Source organism: Aquarana catesbeiana, linkage group LG12, assembly GCF_042186555.1.
Source record: "Aquarana catesbeiana isolate 2022-GZ linkage group LG12, ASM4218655v1, whole genome shotgun sequence".
Classification (NCBI taxonomy): domain Eukaryota; kingdom Metazoa; phylum Chordata; class Amphibia; order Anura; family Ranidae; genus Aquarana; species Aquarana catesbeiana.
The window spans coordinates 128,202,448-128,219,273 of NC_133335.1; the positions used below are offsets into that span (position 1 = coordinate 128,202,448).

Genomic DNA, 16,826 nt, shown 5'->3' on the forward strand with positions numbered 1-16,826 from the left:
GACAGAGAAGGGAGGAGGAGTGGAGGAAGTAGAATTGTAGGTGACACTGAAGGTGCGTTGGGATAGGTAGGATGAGAGCCACTGAAGAGCACAGTCACGGAGACCGAGGGAGTAAAGTTTTTTGAGGAGGAGGGGGTGGTCAACCGTGTCAAAGGCAGCTGAAAGATCCAGAAGTAGGAGTACAGAATAGTGTCCATTGGTTTTTGCAGTTAGTAGGTCATTTGTGAGTTTTAAAAGAGCAGTTTCTGTGGAGTGTTGAGGGCGAAATCCAGATTGAAGGGGATCAAGAAGGTTGTTTTTAATGAGGTGGTCACTCAGTTGGTTGTAAACCAGGCGTTCAAGGAGTTTAGAGGAAAAGGGGAGCAAGGAGATTGGGTGTAGGTTGTTAAGACTGGTAGGGTCCTAAGAACGGCTATATTCAGCTGTATGTATGTGATTGTGTACTTGTAGTACTATTATAGTTAATTGTTCTACTTCTACTAGTTCTTCTACTACTAAACTAACAAGCCAGGTAATAATTAATTATATATATTTTTTTAGGTACTACTTTACTACTTATATAGCGCCGTCAAACATCAATTAATTTAGATAGCATTCAGTTGTTCGTATGTTATAAATATAATATATAATATATTATATACTAATACTACACTGACAAGCGCATTCATTTTTTTTTTAAACATATATGACTAACTGACAGTACTATGCAGTTGCAGTATGCAGCAATATGCTACCTGCCAGTAACCTACTGATTGAATATATTATATCTCATACAAATAGCATGCAATCAAATCCAATAATAATATATATATTCTACTAAACTAGCATACCAGGTATATATTATTTAGGTATTACTTTTTACTACTTACAGTGGGGACGGAAAGTATTCAGACCCCTTTAAATTTTTCACTCTTTGTTATATTGCAGCCATTTGCTAAAATCATTTAAGTTCATTTTTTTTCCTAATTAATGTAAACACAGCACCCCATATTGACAGAAAAACACAGAATTGTTGACATTTTTGCAGATTTATTAAAAAAGAAAAACTGAAATATCACATGGTTCTATGTATTCAGACCCTTTGCTCAGTATTTAGTAAAAGCACCCTTTTGATCTAATACAGCCATGAGTCTTTTTGGGAAAGATGCAAAAAGTTTTTCACACCTGGATTTGGGGATCCTCTGCCATTCCTCCTTGCAGATCCTCTCCAGTTCTGTCAGGTTAGATAGTAAACGTTGATGGACAGCCATTTTTAGGTCTCTCCAGAGATGCTCAATTGGGTTTAAGTCAGGGCTCTGGCTAGGCCATTCAAGAACAGTCACAGAGTTGTTGTGAACAACTCCATTGTTATTTTAGCTGTGTGCTTAGAGTCATTGTCTTGTTGGAAGGTAAACCTTCGGCTCAGTCTGAGGTCCTGAGCACTCTGGAGAAGGTTTTCATCCAGGGTATCTCTGTACTTGGCCGCATTCATCTTTCCCTCGATTGCAACCAGTCGTCCTGTCCCTGCAGCTGAAAAACACCCCCACAGCATGCTTCACTGTTGAGACTGTATTGGACAGGTGATGAGCAGTGCCTGGTTTTCTCCACACATACCACTTAGAATTAAGGCCAAAAAGTTCTATCTTGATCTCATCAGACCAGAGAATCTTATTTCTCACCATCTTGGAGTCCTTCAGGTGTTTTTTAGCAAACTCCATGCAAGCTTTCATGTGTCTTGCACTGAGGAAAGGCTTCCGTCAGGCCACTCTGCCATAAAGCCCGACTGGTGGAGGGCTGCAGTGATGGTTGACTTTCTACAACTTTCTCCCATCTCCCGACTGCATCTCTGGAGCTCAGCCACAGTGATCTTTGGGTTCTTCTTTACCTCTCTCACCAAGGCTCTTCTCCCCCGATAGCTTAGTTTGGCCAGCTCTAGGAAGGGTTCTGGTTGTCCCAAACATCTTCCATTTAAGGATTATGGAGACCACTGTGCTCTTAGGAACCTTAAGTGCAGCAGAAATTTTTTTGTAACCTTGGCCAGATCTGTGCCTTGCCACAATTGTCTCTGAGCTCTTCAGGCAGTTCCTTTGACCTCATGATTCTCATTTGCTCTGACATGCACTGTGAGTTGTAGGCTGGGTTCACACTGGTGCGACACGACAGCCGTCCTACTTTGGATCCGACTTTGCCCTGCGACATGAAGCCGGCATGTGTCCGACTTTCAATGAACGGGGATCCGACTTGGATCCCCGCCAATGCCCGGCACTGTGTTTGGTATGAATCTTTAGGGGGAACTCCGCGCCAAATTTTAAATAAAAAACCGGCATGGGTTCCCCCTCCAGGGGCATACCAGGCCCTTGGGTCTGGTATGGACCTTGAGGGGAACCCCCTACGCCGATAAAAACGGCGTGGGGGTCCCCCCCAATCCATACCAGACCCTTATCCGAGCACGCAGCCCGGCCGGACAGGAATGGGGGTGGGGACGAGCGAGCGCCCCCCCCCCTCCTGAACCGTACCAGGCCGCATGCCCTCAACATGGGGGGTTGGTGCCTTGGGGGAGGGGGCGCGCTGCGGCCCCCCACCCCAAAGCACCTTGTCCCCATGTTGATGAGGACAAGGGCCTCTTCCCGACAACCCTTGCCGTTGGTTGTCGGGGTCTGCGGGCGAAGGGCTTATCGGAATCCGGGAGCCCCCTTTAATAAGGGGGCCCCCAGATCCCGGCCCCCCACCCTATGTGAATGAGTATGGGGTACATGGTACCCCTACCCATTCACCTAGGGAAGTGTCAATAAAAAAAACCACAGTACACAGGTTTCAAAATTAATTTATTGGGCAGCTCCGGTATCTTCTTCCGACTTCTCCCGGTGTTCCGCCTCTTCTCCCGGGCCCCGCCGCTATCTTCTTCCAGCTCTATTGCCAGCGAGGGGCCCGGTCTGCTGCCGCTGTCTTGTCGCCGCTGTCTCGCCGCTTCTTCTCTTCATCTCTTCTTCCGATGTTGACACGACGCTCTCCCCGGCTGGAATGCTCTCTGTGCGCTCTGCTCTGACTTATATAGGCGGTGACCCCGCCCCCTTATGCCGTCACAGTCTCTGGGCATGCTGGGACTGTGACGTTTTAGGGGGCGTGGTCATCACCCGATGACCACGCCCCCTAAAACGTCACAGTCCCAGCATGCCCAGAGACTGTGACGGCATAAGGGGGCGGGGTAACCGCCTATATAAGTCAGAGCAGAGCGCACAGAGAGCATTCCAGCCGGGGAGAGCGTCGTGTCAACATCGGAAGAAGAGATGAAGAGAAGAAGCGGCGAGACAGCGGCGACAAGACAGCGGCAGCAGACCGGGCCCCTCGCTGGCAATAGAGCTGGAAGAAGATAGCGGCGGGGCCCGGGAGAAGAGGCGGAACACCGGGAGAAGTCGGAAGAAGATACCGGAGCTGCCCAATAAATTAATTTTGAAACCTGTGTACTGTGGTTTTTTTATTGACACTTCCCTAGGTGAATGGGTAGGGGTACCATGTACCCCATACTCATTCACATAGGGTGGGGGACCGGGATCTGGGGGCCCCCTTATTAAAGGGGGCTCCCGGATTCCGATAAGCCCTCCGCCCGCAGACCCCGACAACCAACGGCCAGGGTTGTCGGGAAGAGGCCCTTGTCCTCATCAACATGGGGACAAGGTGCTTTGGGGTGGGGGGCCGCAGCGCGCCCCCTCCCCCAAGGCACCAACCCCCCCATGTTGAGGGCATGCGGCCTGGTACGGTTCAGGAGGGGGGGGGGGGCGCTCGCTCGTCCCCACCCCCATTCCTGTCCGGCCGGGCTGCGTGCTCGGATAAGGGTCTGGTATGGATTGGGGGGGACCCCCACGCCGTTTTTATCGGCGTAGGGGGTTCCCCTCGAGGTCCATACCAGACTCAAGGGCCTGGTATGCTCTTGGAGGGGGAACCCATGCCGGTTTTTTATTTAAAATTTGGCGCGGAGTTCCCCCTCAAGAACATCTGAGCACAAGTCGCGTGCCGAAGTCGGATCATGCAAGACGGCAATCCGACTTTGATCCGACTTCAATGATAGTCAATAGGCTGAAGTAGGATCAAAGTCGGACCAAAGTAGTACAGGGAGCATTTCTAAAGTCGGAACGACTTGTGTCGGACCAGTTAGGACGGCTCCCATAGGGAAACATTAAATTTCACACGTCATGCGACATGAGCTCCCAATGTCGGAGCGTTTGTCGGACCAGTGTGAACCCAGCCGTAAGGTCTTATATAGACAGGTGTGTGGCTTTCCTAATCAAGTCCAATCAGTATAATCAAGCACAGCTGGACTCAAATGAAGGTGTAGAACCATCTCAAGGATGATAAGAAGAAATGGACAGCACCTGAGTTAAATATATGAGTGTCACAGCAAAGGGTCTGAATACTTAGGACTATGTGATATTTCAGTTTTTCTTTTTTAATAAATCTGCATAAATGTCAACAATTCTGTGTTTTTCTGACAATATGGGGTGCTGTGTGTACATTAATGAGGACAAATGAACTTAAATGATTTTAGCAAATGGCTGCACTATAACAAAGAGTGAAAAATTTAAGGGGGTCTGAATACTTTCCGTCCCCACTGTATATAGAGCCATCAAGATAGCATTCAGTTGTTCGTATTAATACTACACTGACAAGCGCATGAATTTTTTAAACATGACAGACAGTATGCAGTTGCACTATGCAGCAAGCAATATACTTTATAGTACCTATATATCTCACAAATATATTAACAATGTGCAATAAAATTCAATATATATTATATTCTTATTCTTTGGTACAAGTCAGACGTACTGCAGTGCATGGCAAGAGAGGTGCACTCACTGTTAAAAAAAAGATGGGTGGTTTACTTTTTTTTTTTTGTTAGCTGCCTGGGGTTTGGTTTTTTAGATTGATTTTAGTCCTTTTTTTTCCCCTCAGATTTCACTCCCACTGTAGATCATTCTATGCTATTCTTCTACGCTACCAGCAAAGGTGGACCATGTCTGCAGTGTGGAAATATTTTAAAGTTTCTGATAAAGACCCCAAATTTGCAATCTGCAGTCTTTGCTCAGCAGAAATTTCAAGAGGGGGTACAGTGCCAAGGCATTTTTCAACAGGTTTGATACACCACCTGAAAACACGTCATCCAGTTCAGCATACAGAATACAGGAAATCAGTACTACTTCCAAAAAGTGCCTCAGGGCCAGGCTCAACACCATCTGTGGCCACATTCTTTGAAAAGGTTAAAAAACTTACAAGCGACAGTCCCAAAGCTTGCGGCATTACAGAAAAAATTATGGAATTTATTGTATTAGATGACCAGCCATTCTCTGTTGTGGAGGACATTGGATTCTGTGGGCTCATGCAACATATTGAGCTGCGTTACACAATACCAAGCAGACGCTACTTTGCAGATACCTGTCTACCTGAATTGTTTTGCAGTGTTAGAAAACACGTTCATGATCTAATGACTACCGACATCATAGCAATCAATTTTACTACCGACATTTGGAGTTCAGATGTCAGTCCAACGAGCATGCTTAGCCTGACAGCGCAGTGGATAGATGCCAAATATTCCCACTGTTAACAATTTTTTTTTTTTACATTGAACTCACATCAGTGGATGTTAGTTGAAAATAGTTTGTCTCTTCTATCTCTGTTTGAACAGTTAACAAAAGAAATACGCTCAGCTAATGCTTCCATTGCTGAAGTTATTCCCTTGATTGCTGCATTGAAGCGTCTGCTAGGAAAACAGGCAGAAACAGACCATGGCGTAAAAACGGCTAAAACCACTCTACTGGAGGCCGTTAACAACCGGTTTCAAGACACCAAATCCAACCCTCTGTACTGCATTGTAACAGTTCTAGATCCTCGATTTAGAGAGTATTATTTTTTTAATGTGGAGAAAAAGAAGCGTGCACTGGAAATGATACAGGCACAAATGGACGTGATGGAAGCATGTGGTGAAGGAGTTTCGAGGTGTAGCACAGAGGAAAGTATACCAAAGAAACGGTCGCATACAAGTGAAGAGGAACACACTCCCTCGATATCTGATGTGTTGGAAGAAATTTTACATGAACGCACCACGGTCCATAGCAGTGCCACAACAACTGCAGCTACCTGACAGCTGCAGATTTATTCAGCTAAACAGCCTGTCGCCAGAAGCGACAATCCCCTTGAGTACTGGCGCATCGACAAACAATGTTTTTCCTTGCTTTCACAGATTGCACACAGATTGCATGCAGATATTTATCTGCCCCAAGCACCAGAACAGAGCGTGAGAGACTATTCAGTCTAGCATCTCATATTCTTGATGAGAAAAGGAACCGTCTCTCCTGTGAGAAAGCTGAACAACTTTTGTTCTTAAAGCGAAATCTGCCACTTTTACTCTGAAATAGATTTATAAATAAATCAGTAGCACAGTCCAATTCATTTACAATGTTGAACAGTAAATTAATTGGTATGAGTCAGACTGTGCTATTGGACACATTTGGAACAACTAATGTATGTTCCAAAGCCTAGTTGTACCATTGGTTCAGGTTGTTGTTCATTGTAGTTCTTCTACAGTTTTTTTTGGAACGTATTCAAGAGAACTCCAGCTTTTGAACAACTGTACACATAGGGGGTTATTTACGAAAGGCAAATCCACTTTGCACTACAATTGCAAACTACAGTACAAGTGCAAAGTGCACTTGAAATTGCACTGAAAGTGCACTTGGAAGTGCAGTCGCTGTAAATCTGAGGGGTAGATCTGAAATGAGTGGAAGCTCTGCTGATTTTATTATCCAATCTTGTGCAAGCTAAAATGCTGTTTTTTATTTTCCTTGCATGTCCCCCTCGGATCTACAGCGACTGCACTTCCAAGTGCACTTTCAGTGCAATTTCAAATGCTCTTTGCACTTGTAGTTTGCACTTGTAGTGCAAAGTGGATTTGCCTTTAGTAAATAACCACCATAGTTTGTTGTTGCGCCAATCTATGTCTCATTCTCTCCCTAAGCTGTCAGCCCGCTGCATGTGCAAAATTGTATGTATGTATGTATATCTGTTCTGTATCTGTGGCTGGCTACATACATACAGTATACCACACTGTGTTCCAGGTATAGGCGGAGACTTCCAAAAACACAGACTAGTCTACATTATTTGCTGTGATAGTAGACTAGTCTGTGTTGTTCCGGGAAGTCTCCGCCCATACCGGGCGGTATGTATGTATGTATGACTATGTAGTAACCCGCAGCTACATATTACATATACATACAGTTTTATCGCACATGCAGCCGCTGACACCTTAGGGAGAGAACTTAGGAAAATTATTAGTTCTCATTTAAGTTGAACATAAAATAAAAAAAAATATATATATCATATAATATGTTATATAATTATTTACAGAAAAACTGTGAAACAGAATAGCGGCCTTCTGCCATATGGTTATTGTTCTTTAATTTTATAACAGTTTGTTTTGCACAGTAACTTTGCCATTTAAAGTAAAGGGATATGAAACTGAATAGGAAAACACACAGAGGTTGATTTGATTTACTATTACTAAAACTGGAGAGTGCAAAATCTGGTGCAGCTATGCGTAGAAGCCAGGTTAGGTTAACCAATCGGCTTCCAGTTTTTTTTGTCAAAGCTTTGAACAAGCCGAAGAATTTCAAAGCCCATTGCCTAGCCTAATGTACTCAGCTCTCCAATTTTAGTAAATCAACTCCACAATCTCTGGTGCTTGGAAGTGGGCCCCTAACCGTTGCCTACATTTTCCCTGCTGGCTTCACTGGACATGCCTCACCTTGATGCCCTCTTAATACTCTCTCTTATGAGTTATGACTAGGGAAGTCAGTGGATATACTTACACTGTCGAAATAAAACAAGACAGAGGGCACCCTGGCCTAGTGCATTAAGGAAGACCTCTCTTTGTTAATAATGGTAACTAGGGATGAGCTTCGAGTTTGAGTCAAACTCATGCTCGACTCGAACATCGGCTGTTCGCCAGTTCACCGAACAGCGAACAATTTGGGGTGTTCGCAGCAAATTCGAAAGCTGCGGAACACCCTTTAAAAGTTTATGGGAGAAATCAAAAGTGCTAATTTTAAAGGCTTATATGCATGGTATTGTCATAAAAAGTGTTTGGGGACCTGGGTCCTGCCCCAGGGGACCTGGGCCAATGCAAAAAAAAAGTTTTAAAAACAGACGTTTTTTCGGGAGCAGTGATTTTAATAATGCTTAAAGTGAAACAATAAAAGTGTAATATTCCTCTAAATTTCGTACCTGGGGGGTGTCTATAGTATGCCTGTAAAGGGGCACATGTTTCCCGTGTTTAGAACAGTCTGACAGCAAAATGACATTTCAAAGGAAAAAAAGTCATTTAAAACTACTCTGGCTATTATTGAATTGCCGGTCCGACAATACACATAAAAGTTAATTGATAAAAACGGCATGGGAATTCCCCACAGGGGAACCGCGAACCAAAATTTAAAAAAAATGACATGGGGGGTCCCCCTAAATTCCATACCAGGCCCTTCAGGTCTGGTATGGATATTAAGGGGAACCCCGGCCAAAATTTAAAAAAAAAAAAGGTGTGGGGTCCCCCTCAAAATCCATACCAGACCCTTCAGGTCTGGTATGGATTTTAAGGGGGACCCCGCGCCAAAATTAAAAGAAAAATGGCGTGGGGTCCCCCCAAAAATCCATACCAGACCCTTATCCGAGCACGCAACCTGGCAGGCCGCAGGAAAAGAGGGGGGCAAGAGAGCACCCCCCCTCCTGAACCATACCAGGCCACATGCCCTCAACATTGGGAGGGTGCTTTGGGGTAGCCCCCCAAAACACCTTGTCCCCATGTTGATGGGGACAAGGGCCTCATCCCCACAACCCTTGCCCAGTGGTTGTGGGGGTCTGCGGGCTGGGGGCTTATTGGAATCTGGAAGCCCCCTTTATTAAGGAGACTCCCAGATCCCGGCCCTCCCCCCTGTGTGAAATGGTAAGGGGGTACAAAAGTACCCCTACCATTTCACAAAAAAAGTGTCAATGTTAAAAATGACAAGAGACAGTTTTTGACTATTCCTTTATTTAAATGCTTCTTCTTTCTTCTATCTTCTTTCTTCTATCTTCCTTCGGTTTCTTCCTCCATCTTCTTCTTCTTTTAGTTCTTCTGGTTCTTCTGGTTCTTCCTCCGGTGTTCTCGTCCGGCATCTTCCTCCGCGGCGTCTTCTTCCCTTCTTCTCCTCGGGCCGCTCCGCATCCATGATGGGAGGCTCCCGCTGTGTGACGCTTCTCGTCTTCTGACAGTTCTTAAGTAATGGAGGGCGGGGCCACCCGGTGACCCCGCGCCCCTCTGACGCACGGGGACTTCCCTGTCCACCCCCTCTGACGTCACGGGGAAAGCCTCGAGGAAGTCCCCGTGCGTCAGAGGTTGGCGTGGTCACCGTCAGAAGAGAAGTGTCACACAGCGGGAGCCTCCCATCATGGTGGATGCGGAGCGGCCCAAGAAGAAGAAGGGAAGAAGACGCCGCGGAGGAAGATGCCGGATGAGAACACCGGAGGAAGAACCAGAAGAACCCGAAGAACCAGAAGATGGAGGAAGAAACTGAAGGAAGATAGAGGATAGAAGAAAGAAGATAGAAGAAAGAAGAAGCATTTAAATAAAGGAATTATCAAAAACTGTCTCTTGTCATTTTTAACATTTTTGACAGTTTTTTTGTGAAATGGTAGGGGTACTTTTTTACCCCCTTACCATTTCACACAGGGGGGAGGCCTGGGATCTGGGGGTCCCCTTGTTAAAGGGGGCTTCCAGATTCCGATAACCCCCTCACACGCAGACCCCCACAACCACCGGGCAAGGGTTGTGGAGATGAGGCCCTTGTCCCCGTCAACATGGGGACAAGGTGTCTTGGGGGGCTACCCCAAAGTACCCTCCCAATGTTGAGGGCATATGGCCTTTTACGGTTCTGGAGGGGGGTGCTCTCTCGTCCCCCCCTCTTTTCCTGCGGCCTGCCAGGTTGCGTGCTCGGATAAGGGTCAGGTATAGATTTTGAGGGGGACCCCACGCCATTTTTTTTTTAAATTTTGGCCGGGGTTCCCCTTAATATCCATACCAGACCTGAAGGGCCTGGTATGGAATTTAGGGGGACCCCCATGTCATCTTTTTTTTAAATTTTGGTTCAGGGTTCCCCTGTGGGGAATTCCCATGCCGTTTCTATCAATGAACTTTTATGTGTATTGTCAGACCGGCAATTCATTAATAGCCGCGAGTAGTTTTAAATGACTTTTTTTCCTTTGAAATGTCATTTTGCTGTCAGACTGTTCTAAACATGGGAAACATGCGCCCCTTTACAGGCATACTATAGACACCCCCCAGGTACGAAATTTAAAGGAATATTACACTTTTATTGTTTCACTTTAAGCATTATTAAAATCACTGCTCCCGAAAAAACGGCCGTTTTTAAAACTTTTTTTTGCATTCATCCATGTCCCCTGGGGCAGGACCCAGGTCCCCAAACACTTTTTATGACAATACCTTGCATATAAGCCTTTAAAATTAGCACTTTTGATTATTCATGTTCGTGTCCCATAGACTTTAACGGTGTTCGCGTGTTCAAAAAATTTTTTGCCTGTTCGCATGTTCTGGTGCGAACCGAACAGGGGGGTGTTCGGCTCATCCCTAATGGTAACTTAGTAATATACAACAAACCAACAGGTGTACTCTATCAACCTTGTTGTCAAAGTAAGCTTCCAGTCTACAATACATCATTTCACATCACCTAGAGCCTAGGACAACTGAAAACCCAACAGGCTAACGTGTTTTGAGGACTTGCCTAAGTTGCCTTGCCTCCTCGGAGCTCTGGCTCTAAGGAAGAGGCAAGTCCTTGAAACAGCTTAGCCTGTTGTTGGGTTTTCCAGTTGTCCCACTCCCATGTGAATGATGATATATCGTGGACTGGAAGCTGATGTTTTACAATACTTTAACAACAAGCTTTGATACAGAACTGACGGCTCAGTAGCATGATGTGTATAATAGCCCGTGCACCCTCTGTCTTGTTTTATGGTTCTTCTATTTTTGCAAAAATAAACAGTGCAAATACCGTACGTCTACTCAAACATAGAGGCTCTTAGTCTACTCTATGGCATTTTATTATGCCTGTTTTTTGTTAATATTTTATTTTGGTATGGCTTGTTTTATAATATTATTAATTTAATTTAATTTAATTATTGTGCAATGTGCAGCAGCAGCAGCTTATGTGTACCGTTACTGTAAGTTAAGTTACTTTCTTTAATTGTGTACTATTTTATTTTATTTTCTGTGTCCAAATTATGTGGGTTACTTACTTTTATTAAAGAAAGTACTTATTTACTTTACTGGATTCTTTGTACTATTTTTTTATTCATAAAATTAATGATAATAAGTTGAATAGACGAATATGAATAATAACGAATATAACACAATTTAGAGAATTTTTACTTTATATATCAAAAAAAAAAAAACTTTCATTTTCAGTATTGGTTCGGTTTTCGGCCTAGTGTATCTTCCATTTTCGGTATCGGTTTCGGCACCAAAAAACCCATTCGGTGCACCCCTACCTGAGATAAAGAAGCCCCCCCCCAGCATTGGTGTTCAGGGGTTTCTGATCTTTCTGCGCCATGTCCCACTCTGCGTCTCTACTTGCCAGTTAATGTCATCGCTTGAACTCTACTAGTACCATCAGAGATCTGCCAGATGCATATGATACATTGCCAGATGCTGGAACACGGGCGTGTTTCGGAGCCCAGCACTCACGTCTCCTCTGCATTTAGTGGCTTCTTCAATCATGCGTTGAGAAATCCCTGCACGTATTGATATTTTATAGCACTACACCATTTTTATTTTCTTACTGTACAAATGTATTACACACTTAGGAGCAGCAGCTGCGTTAGGGTACAGACAAATTAGTGTGGTATGTTAGTTATAATTAGGGCTGAACAACATCACAAATAATTAACAGGTAATGTATAGTATATAAATTCCACCTTTAGGTTCAGCTGTTTGGCTGGAGATCTGCTGTTGAGTCACTGGCTCACACATTCATTACAGACATCCCATCAATACAGATTTGCTGCATAACACAGTGTTTATTCCTGTTATAAACAAACAATACATTCATGAAAATTGTTAACTTACCAATATCAAGAATTCTGTCCCCAGGGTGGCTCATTTGCCAGATCTCCAGCTGTTGCCTCTCACTGTACTGTAGACGTCGATCATGGAACACCACTCGAACTACACTCTGTAAAAGAGGCAAGTCATAATCTGCTAAAGAGTACCTGTCATACCAATGCCATTTTAGAGCAGCTTAAAGTGAACCTGGGAGGGACACAGTAAATAGCAGAACTACCAATGCTGACTCAATTGGGAAGTGTCCAGCTACAAGACCTTCATCCTGCTCCTGGTTTCACTGCCAATTGTCAGTGGCCCACTAAGTAATGAAGTCAGGATAAGAATGACATACATTATTAGTAATTGATACAGAACAAGTATAGGCAACTCTTGTGACAGTTAAATCTCCTCAGAGCAGTTGGATGTGCCTCAGCATAGCCTTTTCCTAGAGTTCAGGCTCCACCCAGTCACCTCAGGTCTTTGTAGCCAATCCTAAAGGAAGCTACTTAACTTCCCTTTTAGGTTCACAGCCACAGTGATGCCATGCTTCCAGCAGGCTCCCTTTCCCTAAAGGTGGTTCAAGGGGCCTTCATGACTGCTGAGAAGCATAGGCTCATTTATGACCAACTAATAAACCAATACCCCACCCCCCAAAAAGACACGGAAGCTGATTAAGTTGGAACTAGGGCAAGGCCACAGCTTTATTGAACTTTTCAAAAGTATAACTTTCCAAATGTACCAAACAATGCCAGTCACAGTATTTTTTTTTTTTTTTTTAAAGAGTTTTTTATTGAGTACGCTGGGTAGGGCAAAACAAGACCAACATTGACAGTTTGTACATTGAGGGCAGACCGATACATAAACCAAAAACACAGCATCAATATACTATATGAAGGTGACAAGTCGTCTGGCACCAAAAATAGCGCCAGCTCACTCACCTTAACCATAAGGTACTACAATGTACATTAAAAAGGCAATATGCTCGCCCCAAGTCAGGTGCACCCACACAAGTTTTTCAAGTAATAAAGAGGACATAACAGTACGGAAAACTGAAGACAGGAAAGAAGACATGAACATGGTAAGAACCGATAAGATAAGGCAGGTTTAAAAGAGAGAAAGGGTGGAAGATCAGTAAGGGGAGGGAGAGGGGGTTGGCGAGAAGAAAAAAAAAAAAAAAAAAAAACCCACATGCTCTGTCACTGTAGCTCTACTGAGGGGGTCACAAAGGTGTTGTAATCCTGAGAGAATCGGAAATCGTGCCAGTGAAACCAGGTTTTGTTGAATTTTTCCTCCTTACGTTGTAATGCAGCCGTCAATTGTTCCATCAGGTTAATTTCATTCACCACAGCTATCCACTGTCCAACTGACGGGGGATCTGAGCATTTCCATTTTTGCGGAATGCATATTTTAGCGGCGTTTAGAAGGTGTATTAAGAGGGACTTCTTATACCGACGTCTCGACATCGGGGTAAGGTGGAGCAGGCATTGAGCCGGATCATCTGCTAATGTAATGTCCGTCAGTCTAAGAGCTATGCGCTTAATGTCTTCCCAAAAGGGACGAACCCGGGGGCATGTCCAGAAAATGTGCAGTAATGATCCGTCAGGGTGCTGGCAACGCCAGCAGGAAGAAGGAACTGAAGGGTAGATTTTGTGGAGAAGCTTGGGTACTCTATACCAGCGAGTCATTATCTTAAACCCAACCTCCTGGAACCTGCTCGCAATTGAGGAGCGGTGTGCAAAGTATAAAATTCGTTCTCTCTCTTCCCCTGAGAAGGCTCGACTCAGGTCATTCTCCCATTTCCGTAAATAATGAGGTATAAAGCCGTCCTGAGGGTCGACTAGAATCCCATACATTAAGGACAGTAGATGACGGAGGGGAGTAGGATCCAGGTAGAGCCTCTCAAAAGCAGACGTGGAATAACTAGTGGATGGCACAAACTTCGAGGAGGTAAGGAAGTGTCTGATCTGCGTTGCTCTCCATCTATCTAATGGTGGCGATAGCATTGCTTGTATTTCCTCGATGGTGCGCCATCGACCCTCATGATGAAAGTCTTGAAACCTAAATCTGTTAATTATCAGAAATTCCCTAAACCTCCTCCCTGATAGACTACATGGGAACTCCTGAGCGCCAATTACCGGTGACAAAGGTGAGGGAGTGTGGGAGACCAATGTGACACAACCCGTTTTTGCTGCCAGCGACACCGTAGTCCCAATCAAAGGGTGGGATTTCAGGGGTACTGGCAAGGCTGAAGTCTGCCACATCAAGGTTGGGAGCGGGAGAGATGTCATTGCCTGCTCCATCCCCACCCACTCCTTCTCTGAGGCATGCTTGGCCCAATCTAGGGCTCTAGTTAGATGAACCGCCTGGTAGTATTTAAACGGGTCTGGGAACCCCAAGCCGCCCTGGTCTTTTGGTAAGGACAGGATATGATGAGACAGTCTTTTTACTTTGTAGCCCCATAAGAAATTCAAAAATTCCCCTCTGACAGAGCGAAGGAAGTGATTTGGGACCGTTATTGGCAATGTTTGGAGGAGATATAATAATTTTGGCAAAACCGCCATCTTTAAAATACTGTTCCTTCCGAACCAGGAGAAAGTATTCTTGTGCCAGCGCTGGAGATCTCGACATAGAGAGGCAAGCCAGGGGACGTAATTCTCTTGGAAGACTGCTGGCACTGAGGGTGTAAGGTAAACGCCCAGATATTTCATTTTTTGGCGTGCCCATGAGAAGGGGAAATTCTGTTGAATAATATTGAGAGTCTCCTTGGGTAAATTAATGTTTAGCGCCTCTGATTTGTGCACATTAATTTTATAATTAGAAAGAGCAGAGTATGTCTTGAGCGCCTGTAGTAAATTGGGGATTGAAGTGACGGGACTTGTCACAAAAAATAATAAATCATCGGCGTAAGCCACAACTTTATGCTGTGTGTTGCCGGTGCTAACGCCCTTTATATTTTGGTCATTCCTAATGTGAGCTAGCAGGGGTTCTAGTACCAATATGAATATTAAAGGTGACAGTGGGCATCCCTGTCTTGTCCCGTTGCTCAAGGGAAAGGGGGCTGAAATTGCTTCATTTGCTCGGACTGCTGCTGAGGGTTGGGAGTAGATTGCCTCTATCCATTGACACATATGGGGCCCTAGGCCAAGGTGCTTCAGCGTGCGTTTCATAAAAAAACAGTTGACCCGGTCGAAGGCTTTCTCTGCGTCAGCTGAAATCAGTGGATAAGATTCAAGGCCCTAATTGTATCATCCCTGGCTTCCCTAGTTGGGACAAAACCTACTTGGTCGTAATGGATTAATTTGGGGACAAAGGAGATCAGGCGGTTAGCTAATATTTTGGTAAATATCTTGAGGTCCGTATTCAATAAAGATATTGGGCGGTAGTTTGCACAGTCTGTCGCATCTCTACCCTCTTTAGGGATCAGGACTATGTGAGCAAATAAGGAGTCCCTAGGGAGTGGGGTCCCGTCCAGGAGCGCATTGTAGGCCTGCACAAAACGCGGCACCAAGTGCGATGCAAACGTCTGATAATAAAGCAGGGGAAAACCATCGGGTCCCGGTGCTTTGCGAGCTTCCAAACCTTTGATGGCTTTGAGCACTTCTTGTTCTGTAATATGGCCTTCCATTTCCTCCCTCTCCTGAGACGTCAACGTGGGAACACCTGAAGTGAGCACGTATTCGTCTATTAACGAATTATGAGTCTGCGATGTAGACTCTGTTACCGTAGGGGTCAAATTGTAAAGTTTCTCGTAATAACTGCGAAAGCAGTTGGCAATCTCTTGTGATTTGAAGATTTTTTGGCCCGAAGGAGACGTCAGAGAGGGGATATAGGAACGTGTCGTGGTCTCACGTAATGCACGGGCTAGGGGTCTGCCGGGTTTACCTCCAAATTCATAGAATAGTCTCCGTGAGTACATGAATTTGGTTTTTGCTTTAGCCATCAGGAGAGAGTTAAGGGAGTCACGTAAGTTCTGTAGATCTACGGCAATGTCTCGGGCTAGAGATAGTTTATGTTGCTTTTCCAGGACCCCAATGCGCTCCAAGAGAGAGTCCACTTCTCGTTGACTGTCTTTCTTCACTTTAGCTCCCAATTTTATAAGTACTCCCCTGACTACACATTTGTGTGCCTCCCATAACAAGCAAGGTGAGGACACCGAAGCTGTATTGGTTGCAAAATAAGCTTTAATCTCCTCCTCCACCATTTTTGCATATGGTGGCTGCTGGATCAAGCTCTCATTTAACCGCGATGACCCTGGTTGATGTGGCCGCCCCCTCCCAACATGAGTGTCAGTAAAATTGGTGCGTGATCCGAGAGGGATCTCACCCCTATACTGCTGGAGGACACTAAAGGAAGGGCCGATTGGTGTATTAGAAAGTAATCCAGTCTCGAGTAAGAGTTATGGGGGGACGAAAAAAAGGTATAGTCCCTAGTGTCGCTGTGTGTGATCCTCCACGCGTCCACCAAGTGAACAGCTGTCAAGGCTTTCTTAATCCGACGAAGGGCCGCATACGACAGATGCGAGGAACCCGTGGAGGTGTCCAACAGGGGGTCCAAGGCTACGTTTAGGTCTCCTCCAAGATCACCTGTCCCTCTGCAAAGTCAGTCAGTTTGTCCAAGCAGTCCTCAATAAAGCCCACCTGACCTATGTTGGGGGCGTAGATGTTGGCTAGTGTAACAACCTGCCCATAGATTGAACCCTTCACAAAGATGTAGC

General features: G+C 45.1%; 1 protein-coding gene across 5 annotated transcripts in view; it reads right to left on the bottom strand.

Moving 5' to 3' along the window:
* Window positions 1-16,826, bottom strand: part of LOC141114560 (transcription factor CP2-like protein 1) — a 316,164-nt gene that overhangs the window by 227,740 nt on the left and 71,598 nt on the right. For 4 of the 5 annotated variants that reach the window (XM_073608327.1, XM_073608326.1, XM_073608325.1 and 1 more), the window contains one exon: window positions 12,137-12,242. The exons of the other annotated variant lie outside the window; for it this stretch is intronic. In XM_073608327.1, coding sequence (XP_073464428.1) covers window positions 12,137-12,242 — 106 coding nt within the window. The remainder of the gene's footprint in view (window positions 1-12,136; window positions 12,243-16,826) is intronic. 5 annotated transcript variants of the gene reach the window in all.